At 38.4% G+C, this 19,393-nt stretch overlaps 1 protein-coding gene across 4 annotated transcripts in view; it reads left to right on the top strand.

Moving 5' to 3' along the window:
- The window catches only part of sema6cb (semaphorin 6Cb), a 155,038-nt gene that overhangs the window by 82,189 nt on the left and 53,456 nt on the right, over window positions 1–19,393 (top strand). For all 4 annotated transcript variants that reach the window (XM_084088151.1, XM_084088150.1, XM_084088148.1 and 1 more), the window contains one exon: window positions 18,009–18,205. In XM_084088151.1, coding sequence (XP_083944277.1) covers window positions 18,067–18,205 — 139 coding nt within the window. In that variant the 5' untranslated portion in view covers window positions 18,009–18,066. The remainder of the gene's footprint in view (window positions 1–18,008; window positions 18,206–19,393) is intronic.

The following is a 19,393-nucleotide window of genomic DNA, read 5'->3' as shown; positions in this document are numbered from 1 at the left end:
TGCGATTTCAAAGCATATTCCGGCCTCTGTTCTCATTGGAAATAAGCTCTGTGTTGCGTGTAGCGTGAGAGCCAATAGACCAGAGCTCCCTCTGGGGAGAGCCGTATCTGAGGGCCGTAAATGATGTTGGTGGTTGTGGGATACGGGCTTGTATCTGCGTCAGACTAATGTACGTGCTGAGTTTCTGTGTGTCTGCGGTAAGTTTCATGTTACAGCGATACGGTGGCAGTCTAAGCCATTATAAATCGAGATGTCTTAAAATTGCTGTGTTTAGATGACCAGTGTGTGTGTGAGTGTGTCTGTACGCGTGTGTGTATATGACTTCTGGTGCCACTACTAAAACCCCAGTCGTGACCAGACGCTGCCTCGCTGCCTTTATGTATTGATTCAATTTGGTTGACTCTATACAGAGGGATTCTGCACTCAAGTAGATTGTGCCCTGTCTTTTTCTCTCTCTCTCTCGCTGTCTAACACAACATGTTTGTGCAAAAGATTTGAAGAATTAGCTTCCTTTCAATTTACAAGTATTCATTTGAATTGAATTCTCCACACCCCACAAAATGTTGAAATGGTATAACAGGCAGAAAAAGGGTAATTCATTCTAGTTAATTAACTGTTCTTTGACTCTGGTCCACAAAAGTGAATTTGTTAAATATGATCATCTCTATCTATCTGTCAATCTATCATTCTATCTGTCGTTCTATCGATCTGTCCTTCTATCTATCATTCTGTCTGTCGTTCTATCTATTGTTTTATCGATCTTTTGTTCGTTCATTCATTCTATCGATCAATCATTCGTTCTATTGGTCGTTCTATCGTTTCTTCTTTCGTTTGTTCATTCTATGTGCCTGTCTGCCATTCTATCTATTGTTCTATCGTTCTTTAACATTCTATCTATTGTACTGTCATTCTATCTGTCATTCTGGACTATAAACCATCAACATTTTTGAAAACTTTTGTCTACTAAAAATGTTATATTAATATTTAAATTTCAGTTCATTTTAAATCTATTACATTCAGGAAATGAATTGGAAATAAAAATAAATTGATATAATTCCATAATCTCATAATGTATTTTCACCAAAAAAAAACTTTTTAGAAAATGTTCTACTAAAAACCATTAATAACTATTAAAAAATATTTTATTACAGTCTTTACAGACAGACAGAGACATGGACCCGGACAGAAGAACGATTCATTTCCCAGAATGTCATTACCTGTTAAATTTCATTGATTTGCTATCCAGTAAATTCCTCTTGTTGTCATTGCAATTCAGCTTCCTTTGGAGTGTGGCCAATTCAAATCCACTTGTTACTAATTTATTGTAGTTATTGTAAAATGCATACATTTCTATGCGACTTGGTTATAATAAATATGTGAACATACCGTAAAAAAAAAAGAAAAAAAAAAGAAGCTAATTATGGTATTGGGTACTTTTTGACAAGTGTTAGGTCAATGGTTTTCCAAATCAGTTTACATTTTGAGTACAGATTTTGCCTCCTGGTTTCAGAAGACCACCACACGTCGCTGAAAACACACACACACACACACACACACATATACACACACACATACACATCCACACATCAGTGAAGCAGAGGAGTAATGGCCTCTTGCTCAGACTAATGAGAATCTCAAATCTGACAAGCGGAGTGCATTTATCACACACACATGCTTACTGACACCAAAGCAAGGGCATTAAACACACACACACACACACACACACACACACACACACTCTGTTCCATTCAGACACGCACACACATATTAACATGTACTGTTCATCTGTTTGTAGCTCGGGAACCTTTAGTAGAACATCAAACCTCAATGCTTAAAGGAACAGTTCACCCAAAAAATTTTAATTCTGTCATCATTTACTTTCTTGTCAAGTTGTCAAAAAAGAGAAAAGAGCACTATAAACTAGTGCATGACTCATACTTCATTTTTCAGTGCTTACAATAGCTTTGTGCATGAGAAACAGACCAAAATCTATCTGTGTTGTTTTTTTACTAAATCATCTTTTAGAATCTCATTCGCGCTTGTGTATATTCATCCTTCAATGATGCAAAAGTAATGGTGAGGGTGAGTAACTAGTTGTTTAGTTTTTTTTTTGTGAAAGGTCGATCTGGTTGAAGGTTCTTTCAAATCTGCTAAAGTGTATTATGAGTCTAGATAATTAACTGATTGTAGAAGAGATGCAAAATATTATTATACAATGTAAATTGATATGGGATGCCATGGTGAGGGAGCCTTGATTAGAGTATTTCTGAGCCACGTTTGATCTTTTAATCAGGTCTGGGATTGAGATTAATGGTTGGAGATTGAGATTAGGATTACATGTGGGATTATCCCATTGGAAGACTGTAAGAATCTGTGTCATCATGCAGCATGTGATAGGAATGCCATGTTAGCACATCAATAGGCCTCACACACACTCTTGACCAGGGGCCACCACAGATAGTTTCCAATTAATCAGATTAAAGGCAGGGACACCAGCTGGCATCTCATCATGAGAGAGATCAGACAGAAACAATCTGAAGCCATTAAGATTTGAGTTGAAATTAGGTTTACATTTGATCTATACTCACATATTCAGATTACAGAACTGATAAATTGGCAAAAGGAAAAGGCTTGAAAATGCCTTTTTTTTTTTTTTTTTTTTTTTTTTTTAAGTCTGATTGCTATATTGGTATCTGCCTGATTAACAAATTATCTATTAAGGTACTTAACTGATTTATTAGATTAATTCTAATATATGATGCCTGACTTTCAAATGTACTGTAAATCTGCCCTGCAACCTCTTGCAATTTCTAGAAAAACCCAGTTATCACAAACAACTGGAAGGTCATGGAAAACTCGTGGAAAGTCGTTGGAAAAGTGTTAAAAGTGACTGGTTGTTTGTCATATAGCTGATACTGGAGCTTTCAGATGGTGTGTTTTAAGATGTTGAGTTGCTGACTGGATGTTTATTAAGGGGAAATTGACCTTGTGACCACATGGCCTGATGACCGGTTCTGCAGGGGTCCCTTACACAGCTGTGTGGTCTAAGCCTTTGAGAGGTCTCTGTAAATGCTGCTCTTGTAATATACTCTTTGGGCTAGAACTGGAATTGAGAAAATGGCAGATTGGTCTCAGTTCAGAGTGCACAGGCTTGGATTAGTGAACGCAGCATGAGGTAGAGGTAGAAAACATATATTTCTAAGAGAAGATATACTCGCTTACACACATACACAACAGCACGTTTGAGCATGAACCGCAACGTTCTCAACAGAACATGTGTAACTCTGTGTCCGAACCAGGCATCAAGTACTACTTGCGTTCACAGTGAATGTGAAAAGCAGTGTGTTTTATTTATGGAAATAAAACAAACGCTACAAACAGTGGCTTCAGAAGTTTATATACTATATGAGTGATTCGTTCATTTAGCAAAATAAGATTTTGCTCACTTTTAATAAATACTGATTTTATGATGGCATTTGAGATTTCATTAGCATATATAATTAAGTTGATTGTTGGATTGAATATCCAATTTATATATATATATATATATATATATATATATATATATATATATATATATATATATATATATATATATATATATATATATATATATATATATATATATATATTCAACAAGAGTAGCCTAAATAAGTAAAGACTTTTACGTTCTGACAAAAAATATATTCATTAAAATATTATTCATACTAAATTTAATTCATTAAGGAATCCTGGAAAATGTATCACTGTTACACAATGTATCATAATATAACTGTTTATTGTATTTTTTAGGTGGTGAGCATAAAAGAGACTTCCTTCAAAAACATAAAATCTTACTGACCGTACATTTCAAAATATTTGTTATTCAATAAAGAACAAATATTTGAAAATACAGTGACAAAACCATGTCCCTACAACTGCAATATGAACCAAACTATGAGAAAGTTAAACTAATACAACCTTGATAGATGGCTGGTTAGTATCAAACTCACTAACTTGAAAGAGATGCGGTTTATCGCCCGTCTTTGTGACGGATTGTCAGTGTCTGAGTGAACCACAACATCCTTAACTCAGCGCTTTCTGAGAGACTGTAAATTAAGGGCTTTGCGTGTGTTGTGTCTGTTTCCTGAGCAGAGGACAGTTTGATGAAGTTTAATCTTCTAAAGAAGAGAATGGAACACTGATTTTGTCTCTCACTCTCTCTCTCTCTCTCTCTCTCTCTCTCTCCTTTTCTTTTCCATTCCCTAACCTTTTCCTGAAACAGCAAAATATCTTTTGTTGTAAAAGTGTAAATAACATATTAGAATAATGAAGTAAATATGATGATGGCACCCAGAGCTATTTGTGTGGGAGCCCAGGTGAGCTGGGTTGCTCAGCGCTGAAACATAGCAACTGGGTACAGACCTGTCACAGGAATCTAACCATCCTGAAATGACACGAGTCTTCTGCAGTGTGTGTGTGTGTATGTGTGTGTGTCATGTCAGTCCTGCACAGCATGGAGTTTGATCACAGCTGTGTGTGTGCGTGTGTGTCTATGTGTGTGTGGATGAGCATCAGTGCCCTGTAAAGAAACTCAACCTCCCAAATCCTCTTCACCAGGCACAGAGGCGCTGAGCTCGGCATGTCTTGGCTGAGCACCCGGGGGTCTTTCTGTCTCTCTCTTTCTTTCCCCCTCATACACACATTCTTTGTGCATCCTGCTGGTGTAGACTATGAACTATCCGTACAGAGACACATGGGAATATTACACATTTAAGTAATATCTCTCAACCAAGACTAAATGTAATAAACTGAGGCCGTGATTCAGCCGTAGGTCACCGGCAAGATTGTGAGTGTGATATTGTTTTTTTACAACACAATGCAATACAAAATTTGACTAGTTAGTTCCTATATATTGTTTACCTCCACCTAAGAAAGTAGTTTCAAAAGAAGAAAATGTTCTTTTTCATATGATTTTTCTTTCAAACACTTTCTTTTGCATTGCATTTTCTTTCTTTCATATGCACTTTCGTGTACACTTTTTGTTTTCAAACGCACTTTCATTCTTTCTCTTTTTTTTTTTTTTTTTTTTTTTAAATGTGTGAAACAAGTGGTTAAAATTCCATGCAAATCTCAGTGCTATGAGATTGAAAACGAGGCTGTGAGGAATAGAACACAGTGTTTTCAATGGATTGTACCTTTGTTTAACAATAATCCGATTATTCAGCTTTTGGAAAAAAAAAAATTAAATGAAGTTGTGAAAATTACTTAATCTAGGACCTTTATCAGGCCATTGTAAAGACTGTAAGTCTATCCCTCACAGCCCTCAATTTCATCTGCGTTAAAGGAATAGTTCACTTCAAAATAAAAATTGTCATCATTTACTCACCCTCAAGTTGTTTCAAACCTGTATGAATGAAAAATATGAAGATATTTTGAAGAATGTCGGTAAACAAACAGTTGATGTACCCCATTGACTTCCATAGGGGAAAAAAAATGCTATGGAAGTCAATGAGGTACATCAACTGTTTGGTTACTGACATTCTTCAAAATATCTTATTTTGTGTTCAGCAGAAGAAAAAAATTCATACATGTTTGAAACAACTTGAGGGTGAGTAAATGATGACAGAATTTTCATTTTGAAGTGAACTATTCCTTTAACATACAGTACTATGGGTAATTGCCAGAGCATTGTTATGTGGTTGATAAGATGTTCAGATTGGTTATTAGGCTGCGTTCACACTGCAGGGCTTAATGCTCAATTCCGATTTTTTTAAAAAAATTCAAGGCCGTTCACATTTCCAATTAAATGCAACTTTTTGTGATCTCCTGTGTGAACGTGAAATGACCCAGAAGTGACCCGCATGCGCAGAAGAGTACTCAACGGTCAACGACGTCACTTGTTGTTTGACCTAATATCAGCACAAATAAGTTAACATAACGTTAGTCATATATAATGATGGTGGCCGTGGGCTTTTATTTATTTTTTTAATTAACGGGCTCGTCGAGGTCGACCCGTTCGGCAGATTTACCTCAGCTCGACGAATATGCAGTCCGTTTTCAAACCGACGACTACTTCAATGCAGAATTATGACGTTTTTCGCGTATCAATGACGTGCGGGTCGGATACATGCGACCTGGCCGTTCAGACTGAAGTCGCATTTCAAAAGATCGGATATGTATCGGATTTGGGACCACATACCCAAGTGGCCTGGGTCGCATTTGAAAAGATCGGATCTGTGTCGTTCAGACTGTCATGAAAAGATCAGATACAGGTCGTATAGGGGCAAAAAAATCGGAATTGGGTCGTTTCAGCCTGCAGTGTGAACGTAGCCAAAATGACCCATCCTCAATGGCTTTATGACAATCTGGTTCTTAGCCCAAAAAAATTAAGGTCAAAACTGTTTTCTTGTTTGCCTGATGGAAATCTTATTTCATATTGCTTAGAAAAATATCACACGTTTCTTCAGCAAGCCACATGAGTTCTAGATCATGTCTGTAGCACAAACACTTGTATTACCAAACATCACTAATGACAGAGGAGTGAGCTTGCTGTCATCAGTGCATCTCATTGTTATCATTACTTTACATTAGTACTGAAGTCATACTTTGATACTGGACCAGATTATAACAAAGCAAACTGCTCAGCATCGCATACATCACTGTGTTTATTGGAAATCAAGTATGTTGCGTGACTGTCATGTATGCCTTGTTGGTGTCCTGATGTCTTCTTTTGAGATCAGAGCCGATCTTTTGTTCTGTCTCTCTGGATCTCTCACTAATTGGAATGGTTTCATGCTGTGCTTGGTTAGAGAGAGAATGAGAGGGAGAGGGAGAGTGTCGGGCAGCTTTCGACAAAGCCTACACTGCATTTCTTTGATAAAGACTCTTCCAGTTCCTCCTCCCAAAATCTTCACTTACCCCTGCACACAACCATCCACTCCATTCGTTCCTCTGGGAATCTACGTGTGTATGTGTGATGACTTTAGCAGGTGGTCCCTGGGCTGTTATTTTTTTTTTATCCTGAAGAAACAGAATTGATATTAAAAATAGACCCGCACATAAAAATGTTGAGGGTAAAAACGTGTTTTGCTCCCTCCTCCACCACCAGCGCATACACTTCACCCTCCAATTATAATACCCGCCGGGGACGCCGGCTCCAATTTCTGTCAATACAGACAGGTAATGCCTCTAAATAACAACCTTAAATATTAATGAGAACGGGGGAGAGAGGAGAGGGATCAAGAAAAGAGCATATTTTACATTCATAACTTTAAAAGTCAAAGAAGAAAGCAAGACAATTTGAAGGTAAAACTGCATAATTTTGGGCTTTTGTTAGAAGGTTGCCGTCAGGTCATCTTCGGGAAAGAAAACACGAATTGATTTTTCTTCTCTGTCTAAATGACTGATTTGCAAAATAAATGTGCGCTGCAGCGAGTCTGAGGGCTGATGAAAACAGACGCAAACCAAGCAGGGGACGGATTGGTGGCGCTCCGCTAATGCCACTGCCGTCTGCCTGGCTTGGCGACAGCGGAGGACAGTCTCGGCGGTTCTCGTATCGATCCGCTCGGCCGCTGTCTGCCGGCTGGCACGGATCCCTCTCTGATGTCTGCTGGACATCTGGCTGGGGATGTCGTTTCAAGAGAGAGAAACGTCAGTTCGGCTGCAAGTTTGTTTGATGCTTATCAGGATGTGTTGCCACAACATGTCCATTGCAGAGTAATCGCCGCGATGTGTGTCATATGCATCACTGAGCGGTACGCAGCAAGATGTGACAAATCACGTGCCAACTTTCATGCTAATCGAGACACACATTGATGTTTGCTGACAGCCAGTCCTCTTGGAATTTCAGTAGGGAATGGGATGAGCAGGAATTGTCATTGGTGCCTGAATGAAGACTGATGGGGCTTCTTTCCACCATCATTCCCAGCAGAGGCAGCAGCACATCCCGCCGTGTCCCACCAGGGTTGTTTCTCGCATGGACTGACCTTGTCAGGAAGGCAGAACCCTTGTGGCCGCAGCGGATCCCATTCTTCCTTAGGGATTGGCTGACTGGCATTGATAGGGAGAAGGTCGTGACCTCTCGCTGACAGACTAGACATCCACGTGACACCAGATGCCTCTGATTCTTTTAACAGTTATTCACGCTGCCATTCTAGTGAGCAACAGACAGCATTTTATTCTTGTTTGTTTTCATTTCAGTGTAGGTTTAATGGTGCATAAGTAGTTTCATGTTTGTAGATTTACATTTTAATACCAATATAATAATATACAAATACTTGTAATTTTTTAATTGATAATTTTTAATTTTTATTCCTTTTAATTACATGGTTTTATTTTTTAGTTGCACTATTTTAATGTGTGCTTGTTACAGTGTGGGGTACGTCGTTTTTGAAATATGCTGTTGTTTGAAATCAACCCAAACAAACACACCCCTTCTTTATCGCTCCGCCTCCAAAACTCACACTCCAATCCTAACAGCCCTGCTCCGAGTCGATCTCGAACCCCGATCCCCCTGCAAGCGAGTCGAGTGCACTAACAATGACGCTAAATACCGCATTTACTAGCAGTCGTCAGCGCGACTCTCACTAACTGGCCTCTGTTACGCACTCAATCCAAGAGAGGATGTTTGTTTATCATAGCAGAAGCGCAACAGAATAATGCTTCACGAAAAATAAAGCGCAGATGAAGAACGAATGACAAGAAAGCACAAAAAATGAACGCACAGTACACGATAGTAATTACAAACAAGAGTTGGTTGTTAGTTGCCAACAGCACAGCAGCTCCAGACACACAATGACACTCAAACCCAGTGTTACTCACGTGTGGACCCGAATCAAAGCAGCATCTGCGTCTGTTTTCAGGCCTTCCCACTTAGCTCTCTCCAGCTCTGGACGGCGTTTCTAATATTAACACAGGTCCTAAAGCTCTTGCCTCTATTTTCCAGTGATTTCTTCTGAGCTTTGCTCTTTTGTATTGTCTCATCTCTATTTCTGCAGTCATTCTTCAGTTCAAATCTCCCTCTTGCTAATAATCCTAATGCTGATTGGCTACACGTTTGTTGTTGTGTCAGCCCATCTAACTTCCAAACAGCATATAAAACGTTTAAACGCTTAATTAACACCTTTAATTAACATGTACTTACTACTGTTACTGGTTATGGTTTGGTTTAGGGTTCGTTGCTTGTAATTATGCATCTTTTACTGTTTATTAATGAACATTTACCATTTATTACTATAGTAAGTACATGTACGATGTGTAACAGGGACACTGTAAAATAAAGCGTTACTGTTTTTAGGGGGTGCGTTGTATTTCTTTAGAGATGTACAACACAACGTTATAGGCGCAATTTTTGTTTTAATTACTATTGTTGGTTTTTATGTAGATCCAGTATTGTTTTCATACTGATACACATGTACTAAATAACACTTAAGTTTACGATTTAAGTCATGTTTTCAACAACACAGCATATGGCAGGCCGTTTTAACATTCAATCCTTAAAACCTACTAGTATCTATTTTCATGCTACTAGTACTTATTTTTTAGTTACTAGTATCTAACAAATAAGTACTAGTAGCATGAAAATAGATACTAGTAGGTTTTAAGGATTAAATGTTAAAACGGCTTGCCATACTGCAGTACTTGCTGTCAATGAAATGAGCTATAAAATGTGCCATTACTGCTACTTCTAGCATCTGGCATCTCTGGGACATTTACGATTCAGCAATATGTCCTGGATCCACTCAGATCTTGTGTCAGATGGCCCGCACCAGAGAACAATTAGTACAAAGTTCATAGCAGAGAACATCCGAAATACATGTAAGGTTTTTTTTTTTGAAATCAACTAAAGTTTATTTTATTTAAAAAATAAAAAAATAATAAAAAAAATAATATATATATATATATATATATATATATATATATATATATATAATTATTATTTTTTTTCAGGCTTAGGCTATTAATTAAATCATATCACAAACATAAAAAGAAAAAAAACATTTCTCTCTCTATTAGTATACATTTTTTGTTCATATTATGTTGCATTTTTTTTATCATTTCAGATCAGTTTTATTGCCAACCTTTTTATTTTTTCACCGATTTTTCAGCTTTTGTCTCCGTAATAGTTTCGCATGACTACAGTAACCTTGGCAGGCACTCAGAGAGAGAAAAGACTAGTGAGGATTCTTCCATTCCATTTTTCATCTAATCCCAATTGAGGGTCAAAGTGTTTCCTGTCTGTCAGCTGTTTGTCATTCTCTCTATCTCTCTGTGCTCTTGAGAAGAATTTGTCTGCATATTATGTCTGCATATTAATATCTTTCTGGGTTACTACGGTTACCAAAGTTCCCGCTCTTATCCCATCATACACTGATTTTGTTCTGAGTAGATTACAATTTAAATATGTGTTTTGGGATGAGGGCGAATGTGTCTATTTTATGAAAGATGAAAATGACCTCTGTACTGTCAGATGCGCATTTCTCTCTTTCTCTCTCTCTCTTTCTTTCTCCGTCATCTGTTCTGTAGGGGCAGACCCTCAATAATTGCCCAACACTCCTTAAGTCCAATTCTAATTTAGCCCAGCAACAGCAGGGTGGTCACTCACTGGAAATCTAATTAGGCTCCTGTGTGTGCGTCCGCATATGTGTGTGTGTGTGTCTCCTTTGAGATGGCGAGTGAAATGACTGATAGCATGGAGGAAGCCATTTGGATCAGTGTTTAAAACACAGGCAGAATGTGTGCCAGGAATATCTGGCTTTTTAAAGCCTGCTCGAGCTATTCCTACCTGAATACTGACCTAATTGATTTCGATTCAAAAACAAAACTGGGTAGAGGTTTGTAATCTGTTTATGTGCATGTCTGCCTGCTAGGTGACCCTTGGATCATGTGACGATATCATGGGACAGGTCAATGATAATGATTGGTTGTTTTGGCATAAACAGGCCAACGGCTGCGGTCTCAAACCTACAATGTCGTCTTTGTTGGTCGAAAGTCAGACACGCACACCGTGATATGGTTTCCTGCTTGTTTTTCCCTCCTTAAACCAAGAACCCATGAGCCGTTTTGTTAATTTATTTGTTTTTGTTTTTCTCAAGAGCTGTTGATCAGTTCCTGGCACAAACATTTTCCAGGCTAAAGACGAACCAGAGTCTAGGTTTGTGTCTTTTTATATGTGATTCGCTTTCTCTTTCAGCCTTTTTTAGCTAATTTCTTTTACAATAACTTTTTTGTAAAAAGTGCTTTTCATTCTTGTAACTCAAGGCCATGGTCATGGATGTGATTCACATCAGGGAGTGTGTGAAGCAGTTATACCTCAAATACAATGCAAGTTGAATAAATGTGTCAGTAAATGTAAATGTGAGTATATTTGTTCCAGTTCTTGTGAGGAACATTAGTTTCATGGACTTTCAGTTTCAATCAAGCATGGATTCTCCTGCCCAGAGACCTGAATATGCTGTATGTGCAATTCAGCTGCAATTAGCCTCAATATCTGTGTGACAAACAGGCATTCAGTGAAGGTTTCTCATCATTGCAGGGTTGAAGGGTATAATTTAGTAGGGTATAAGTGCAAGTGCAATAATGTAGACTAATCAGCTGTGTTTATCTACTGACAGGGCCTTCAAGAGCCCATCCACACCCCTTTTCCACTGAAATGATGCTTTGCCAGGTGCCTGGATGCCACATTTCCACTGACTTGACAACCTCCTCAACGGCAATGTAACTTAGTTACTACATATTTAACCTGCCCACAAACAAATGGGCTGCAGAAAGCAAATCATAATCTTTTTTTCGAGACTTATTCATAATTTTGAGACTCTTTTTAGGCTATTTTAACATTCAAAGGAATTAAAACATCCAAATTGAAAGAGTTTATATATATATGTATGTATAATATACTAAAAATGAATACATTTAAGCATCACTACATAAATAAATGTATAAGTAAGAAATATATATAAATATTGTAACAGTAAAATGTACTGTATTAAAATAAGTATTTATTTTGAGATTTGTAAACAACTATATTTAACAGTTATTTAAAAAGGAAAGGAGCTGATTACCAGTATGATACAGATATACTGTATTGTGCATTCTTACTAAATGAATCTCAAATACAGCTTTCCAACCCAGATCTGTTTTTCTTTAGTGGAAACGCTCTGAACAGGTTAATACCATTCTTATATTGGTGGAAAATGCTACCCAGGGGTTCCAATCGGCTCATTGAAATCACACAGGGTGTTTGAATCTTATCAACTCAGAATGAAGTTGTAGAATCTCCGACACAGTTGGATCCTAGGAACTCTATAAGTGAGGGAGAGTCTGGCCTCTGCCCCTGTTCACAGCTACTTGTGGGTCCCTGACAGCGGGGTTGCTGGGTAATGGGCCGTGGAGAGCCAGAGCACTAATGTGCTTAATCGTGTTTGAAATGACAGAGGAGCCCAGGGACACCAGACTTTATTATGTTGGACCATGTATACAGAGAGGAGACTCATTCAATTTCTGCTTCTGAGGGTGTGAAAGGGTCCCAGAGTGGAAGAGAATGGGAGGAGGAGTTGAGAGGGAGCGAGCGAAGTGTGTCCTTTTCATGTGACACTTGGGACAAAAGGGGGTGAATCACATTAAAAAGCGCCTAACTCTTATTTGAATTAAAAATCATGTTTCTCTCTCCCTTCTTGGCTGACATGATGTTTCCTTAAGCAGGTATTAAACCGCTGATGGAATTTAAATTCATCCGTGTGAGATTTTAATCGTAATTTTTTTTATCGTGAGCCAGCAGTGATAAAAGCCAGGCTTGTTAAACAGTGTCAACCTGTAAATGAATATAGATCTTTTAAAAGTGATTCGGTCGCACGCCATAAAAACCCGTCTTTCTCTTGCCATCAGGGTTTCCGCGCTGGCCTCGGCAAGTGTTTTTAAAGTGCTTCAAGAGAGGGAGGGATGCACGGATCCCATGGCAAGCCAAGGAGCTGTTGGTAGATCCAAATGAATGTCGGATAATCAATCCTGGGCTCAAGAGATTTCTCCTCCTCAAACTTCAGTGCAGGCTTTTTCCTCCCCGCCACCACAACAGCTCTGCCTCATTTACCAAAGACCCGCAATGGGGCCCGGCTCCCTTCCCACATCGAGCCAACAGAGAGCCAGCACTGACCCCATGGAGGAAGCAAAGGATAAGCAGGGTTTTAATCAGATATCGACAGCTGTCTGCTCATCAGTGCCTTGCGTCTCTTCGAACGCCACATGAATGCACACTGATTAGAAGAGCAAGAGAGATGTGAACGGTTTGCAAACACGCACACACATTTGTGTGTGCCACCTGCCTAGAAAAGGGGGGTAAACTACTTGGTGGACTCTGTTTGTATGGTCGTTTTTGTTTTGTTTTTTGTTTTTTTACAAAATAATAAATATATTTTGGTATGTGGTTTATATAGGTGAGCTGTGTGATTTGATCTTGTATAAAGGGTGTGATTTAAAGAGATAGTTCACCGAAAAATTGACGTTTTGTCAAATAATGAACCCTCATGTTTTCAGAAAATTGCATGACTGACTTTCTTCTGTGGAACAGGGTTATGTATGCTCTACCATTCAAACATTTGGGGTCGGTATAGAGCTGCACCATTAATCGGTAAAATATTGCGATCACATGATCTGATTTAAACGGATTTGGCTTTATACTCAACTGTGTTTTACGTACCAATCCTTGGAATTTAATAGATTTTTGAAATTATATTTTAAAGCCTACCAAAGTATCCTGATATTTTAATGTAGCTCAGTTCAACTTGACTTTGTAAACCGTCAAGTATCTGTTCTGATATTGAACTAGAATCTATAGAACAGTGTCTTTGGTTGATGATTATGGTTAGGGTGCATTATGTATGTTTGCAAAGAGAATTAATATACCTTTGAGAGATTATCTACCCAACTACTGCTCTCTGTGGCTGAAGATCCTTTAGCAAATGTCAGGTTGGCATACCATGAATGTCAATGTTATTGATTAGCATTTAGTATACGGTCAACCAAATAGCAGAAGTTTTAAATAATGGGGTGATTGCTCCTCTGTGAATGATACTCGCGATTCTGCCTTGAAACTTGGCTGAAACCATCTCAACCGACTTTAAGAATCATTGTGCCAAGTCTTGTAAACCGTTGTTGGAACCTGCATTTGTTTTAGCCTGGCTGTGATTTGCAGAGCTTTACAGAGACAGAGAAAGTGAGCTGAGGGGAAGTAATTAAGTCCAAATCCATTTAGGTCATTTAATTAATTGAGGGACACGTTCACTGGTTTCCCAGCCCTATCAGTGTTCACATCAGCCTTGAGTGCTGATTGAGATGCCATTTGGAGCATATATTAATGGCAGCAAAGAGAGCAACTTGGAGAAATGGGCTGTCTTGTCTTATCTGCTCAACGCCACTGAGGTCTCAAACTTTGGTTCTCTAAAGAGTGCTTTGCCTTGAGTGAAAGGGACATCTTAATATAAAAAAAATATCAGAATGAGACTTTGATTAATTTGACTTAATTCCTTTGAGGTTTTTTAATATCTTTGATTTTTTATTTATCTTAGTCGATAAAATGTATCCTTTTTTTTGTATGCATGTTATTGATCTTATTGTTAACAGTTCACTCGTGCATTTTTTTTAATGCTGTAAACTTTCATTTATCAAAATGTCAAAACTCGATCTCCTAAAACAACAGACTCTCTGGTAATGTAAGCAGGACTTCTCCAATTATTTAGTCTGCGTAAACCCCGCCCCTTTCTTACAATCACTGCAAGCTTGCTTTCAGATCTGCCTCTAATCAACAACCGATGGATATAAGCAAGTCCACTCCCTAAATTTGTTTTTCAATCTGTTATACTTAAACATCACATTTCATTGCGGCAGTATTAAACTTTGGTGTGTAATTTGTCTCACACCATGCTACGGCATGAATGATACATCAAATCATGCGGCTTGTGTAGGTGAGGTACACAAGATATACTCTTTCCCTCTTCTTTTTCTTTTCCCTCTGCTCTTGCATTCGCCAGTTTTCACATGATCTCCCCATCATCAATTCCTTGAAAAGTAACACATCTTTTTGCTTTGGTTTTGTAGTCATAAGACATCCGGATGGTATAGTTTGTGCTTATCTTATCATGATGTCTTGTTTGTTTGTGTCCATATGAAAAAGACCCCATGATCCTTTCAGCTTCAGTCTGGGGAAGATGATGTCTCACATTTTGTGCTGTATTAGTTCTAGAAGAGTGTGTGTGTGTGTGTGTGTGTGTGTGTGTGTGTGTGTATATGCTCCATTAGGAGCTTACCGCCCTGTCCCTGTACTCAGTTCTCTAAGTATAGCTAATCCATCAGACATAATGTCCCATTATATAGCCCTGACAGGGTGTACAGTATTTGTGTGGGCACATGAGGTGATTAATACAGATCAGGCTTCATATAAGTGCTAAAGTGAGATGTTTGTTTGAGTTGCTGATCCAAAATACGGACTGATCATTAAAATTTAAAGGACACAAAGCAGTGTTTCTAAACTGATGGGTTGCAAACCAGAAATGAGTCACAGGTCTTTTCTGATCGCAGTCAGGAGGGAAAAACAAATAATAAAATGCAACTAATCATTTAATAATGCATAATTATGATGGAAAAATAAACAGACTTATCTGCTTCTAAAAGGAGGAGAAAATGTTTTATCTTTTAATGTTGATGTCAGAGGCTGTGCATATTCATGTCACTTGGTATCAGCCAACTTAGGCAGAAATAGATGGGTTTGGGGCCTTTAAAAGTTCAGAAAAATAGAATAATTTTTAAAGAAAAACAAAAAAACAATCAAAATATAAGAGAGATTTAGAAATCAGAATTGAGAATTTTCCTTTTTTAGACAGTCAAGTTAATAATTTTGTGTATTTTTAGACCAATGGGGTTTGTGGTTATATTATTTAATACATTTCAGTATTTGCTTTTAAGTAAAAAAATTTACGTTTACGTTTGTAATGGGTCACACTTGATTTCCAATGTAAAATCTGCATCCTAAAGCAAAACCAGTTGAGAACCACTGTACTGGAGTGGGTTTGGCCATTGTATCATGTATAATAACCTGATGCCAGACTCATTAATGTCAGTATCTCAATCCATAATGAATCTAATACAAACATTCAAAGCCGTCATTAATAATTCAGCCTATTTTCAATAGAACTCTTTGGCAGGAGATTTTCACTTTTTCCATTGTCCTTAAAGGAGACATATCATGCTTTTAAATTGTTCCTTTTTACATATAAATCGGAACTGCAATGCTTGGGTCTGAATTCCTCATTATTATAGCTCCACAGGCCCCTTTTCTACCCCTTTTCTGATGTGCGTCTGAGAGCAACTCGTTTTGGTGCGGTCTCTTTAAATACAATTGAGACACTTCATACCCCGCCCACACTCGGTTAAACTCCACCCCGTTCGGCCATTTTTGTAGTTTGATAGCAGAGATACGATTATCTAGCGGCACAGAAACTTTTTATTCACACGTTATTAACAAAATGTCAACAACGGAAGACTTGTCCAGCCAGCCTTACATGTTCGAGCCAGAGTCGGAGCAGGAGCGAGATGAAAATGAAGACGACGAACCTGTAGAACAACGTCTTCATATGGATGTATCGCAATGGTGTGTTACTGTATTTACACATGAAACTTTGGTCTTCCGACCTTTTACCACAGTGTCGATTTATTTTGATTAATATGTGCGAGGGAGAGAGAGCAAGACAGCGTCTAGTTTGGAGACGGTGATGTCTTGTTTACACTTTCGCCTGGCTCTGAAGAGAGAGAGTGAGTGAGCGCGCGCGCGCGTGACCGGGTCTCTCTCTCTGCTCGTTCTTTCAGTTAAACATGCGTCCTGTAACAAGCGCAGCAGTTCATCTACATTAGACGGTGTAATTAAGCGTGTGGGTTACTACATCCAACAACCGAACATTTTAACTTACTCTCTCGTAACTTCTGCATCCTTTAGCTTGGACTACAAAATTGCAGCGAGAAATAAAAATGGCGCATTGCTCGAAGTGTTGGGCCGGAAGTCAATGTCCTTATTTGGCAGTTCCGCTGCAAATACTGTGACGTAATAGTTCAAAAAACGTCATAGATAACAGAAAAATCGGAACAGGTTGAAAAATATGACCAAAACAGAATATAAAGATATCAACGAAGCACCTGAAGAGAATAATTTCATATTTTCTGTACTTCTAAACGCTCCAAATATACAACAAAATGCATTTAAGGGCTAAAAAAGTGCATTTGGCATGATATGTCCCCTTTAAAATAAGTTTTTGATCCATCCCTTTTGGCCTTGTGTAAAAGCTGACAGACTGAGACGGCATCCCAGCAGCCTTTGCGGTTAATTGAGTTAAGTCACCTGTGAAAGACTGTACAGTTCGAGTCAATGAGCCAGGTGTCCCCCAGGCTGAGGCCCTTATAATATAACCTATTGTGCTTTTGCACACTCAGTCCATCTCTCTTTCTTTCCAGAGCTCTGTTTCTCCATTATTACATTGGACATGTTTAATAAGAGCTATGCTGTCACTATCAAGCTCGGTCTTTATTTACTCACCCTGTTGACAACCCATCTGTCCAGAAAGGAAAATTACGCTAGTTGCTATATATTTTCCAGGCAGTTAGTCTGCATGGCGATGCTTTCAAGCTTAAAAAAAAAATATGATGCAAAATAGCCATAACAGTATCTTAAAAGTGTACAGTGCATATGACTCATCATGTGCTGCATTAGTCTTCTGAAGTTGTATGAACCATTTAATGCCACTTTCTGATGCTTGAAAGCCTCGGTCCCCATTCATTGTAAATGGATGTAAAAGCGCAATTATGAAAGTTTCTCATTTTGGGTTCTATAGAAGTCATATAGATTTGGGATGACATGCCAATGACTTTCACAATCATTCAGTCACATGTACATGTTGTTCAGTCAGGTACAGTAGAATACAAAGCGATCTTTGCAGTGACCATTTTTAAAACGGCAATTGTCGTCATCGTCCTCTTTCTTGTCTTTTCAGGTGGTGTTCGATCTACTCTGGGTCATGCTGTGTGGCTGACTTCTATGCTGTAGCTGAAATGAGGTTGGTGATTTTGGGGTCGCGGCCCCTCTTGGCCTTGACCCTCATGCTCACCCTCACCTGCCTAAAGCATCTGTGCCATGGTGCAACGCCCTTTCCTCAGGACCTGGAGCCCATCAGCACTGTTGGTAGTGAACGTAAGTATGATTCTACGAAACACCAGTTAGCATTGCAGTTCCTGGGATAAAAGTGATATTATTTCACTGATGTTTATAACTTCAGGCATAGAAAGAGTGTACAAATCTGTTTTTTTTTTCTTCATATCTTTATAATTCAATCATGGCATTTGGAATTATAAATGCTTTATCTTGCATGATATATAGCCATAGGCACATTAAACCGTACCCAGAGTTAAAAAGTAAACCGCCTGCCAAGCAATCAGATCTTGGCAGACACAAAGCATTTCACACGCCAAATAAATATATCAGCTGCCATGGCTGCCAAGTCCATCCTCACTCCACCTTCCCGTTCCCAGCCCTAATTTACCCCATCCCGGTTTTCCACCCCATGCTACTCCCCAGCTTCCAAACCTATTGGGTCTGAGATACTGGCTTCACTAGGAGCTGCTGTGAAGTTGTTACTAATTGGGAAATAAAAACTCCTCAGTCTTGGCTGTGTAGCAAACAGTAGGGTGTGGAGGGGCCGACTCAATTGCAAATGAGGTGTGATAGAAGTGTTTACTGTTTTATGTTTATATTTTGCAGACAATCCATTTTTATACAGTCTATACCATCCAGCACTATATTCTTCATAATTCTTAAAGAAAACCAAAACGTATTATTTTTTACATTGAATAAGTTGAAAGCGTGGCTTAGTGGCAGGGTTGTGCTCCATTCAGACTTGAATTGAATATTAAATTCATATAAATATAATTTTTAACTAGAAAAGCAACTTTTTTTAAGACAAACTTTGAATGTTGGCTTGAAAAAAATCTCGATTGAAAGTCTTGAGGAAGAATGGATGGATGGATGGAATGAAAGATGAGTGGACGGACGAATGGACAGACGGATGGATGTATAGATTAAAAATTCTTCAATTCTGAATAAATTCTGTTCAATTCTGAATTGTACTTCTGTAATTGCTTTAGCTATTAAGTCATGTGGGGTGCTACAAGTTTGAAGTTTAAATCTAGCCTGCAGTCCCTTTTCTCTTTTCATTTCCTATCATTTAAACTTTCACAAAAAAAGAAAAAAAAAAGAATTCCGCATGATGGATATCACATGATTGACAGGGTCATGTTTGAGCAGATACAAGAGCTTTGCAGGGTCTTTTGTTCTCCTGAAATGAGTGGACCACATTTGAGAGAGCTGGATTCAAAAACATAT

The sequence above is a fragment of the Abramis brama genome (assembly GCF_963993115.1).
Source record: "Abramis brama genome assembly, chromosome: 17".
Lineage (NCBI taxonomy): Eukaryota > Metazoa > Chordata > Actinopteri > Cypriniformes > Leuciscidae > Abramis > Abramis brama.
This window is presented reverse-complemented; position numbering and strand designations above follow the sequence as displayed.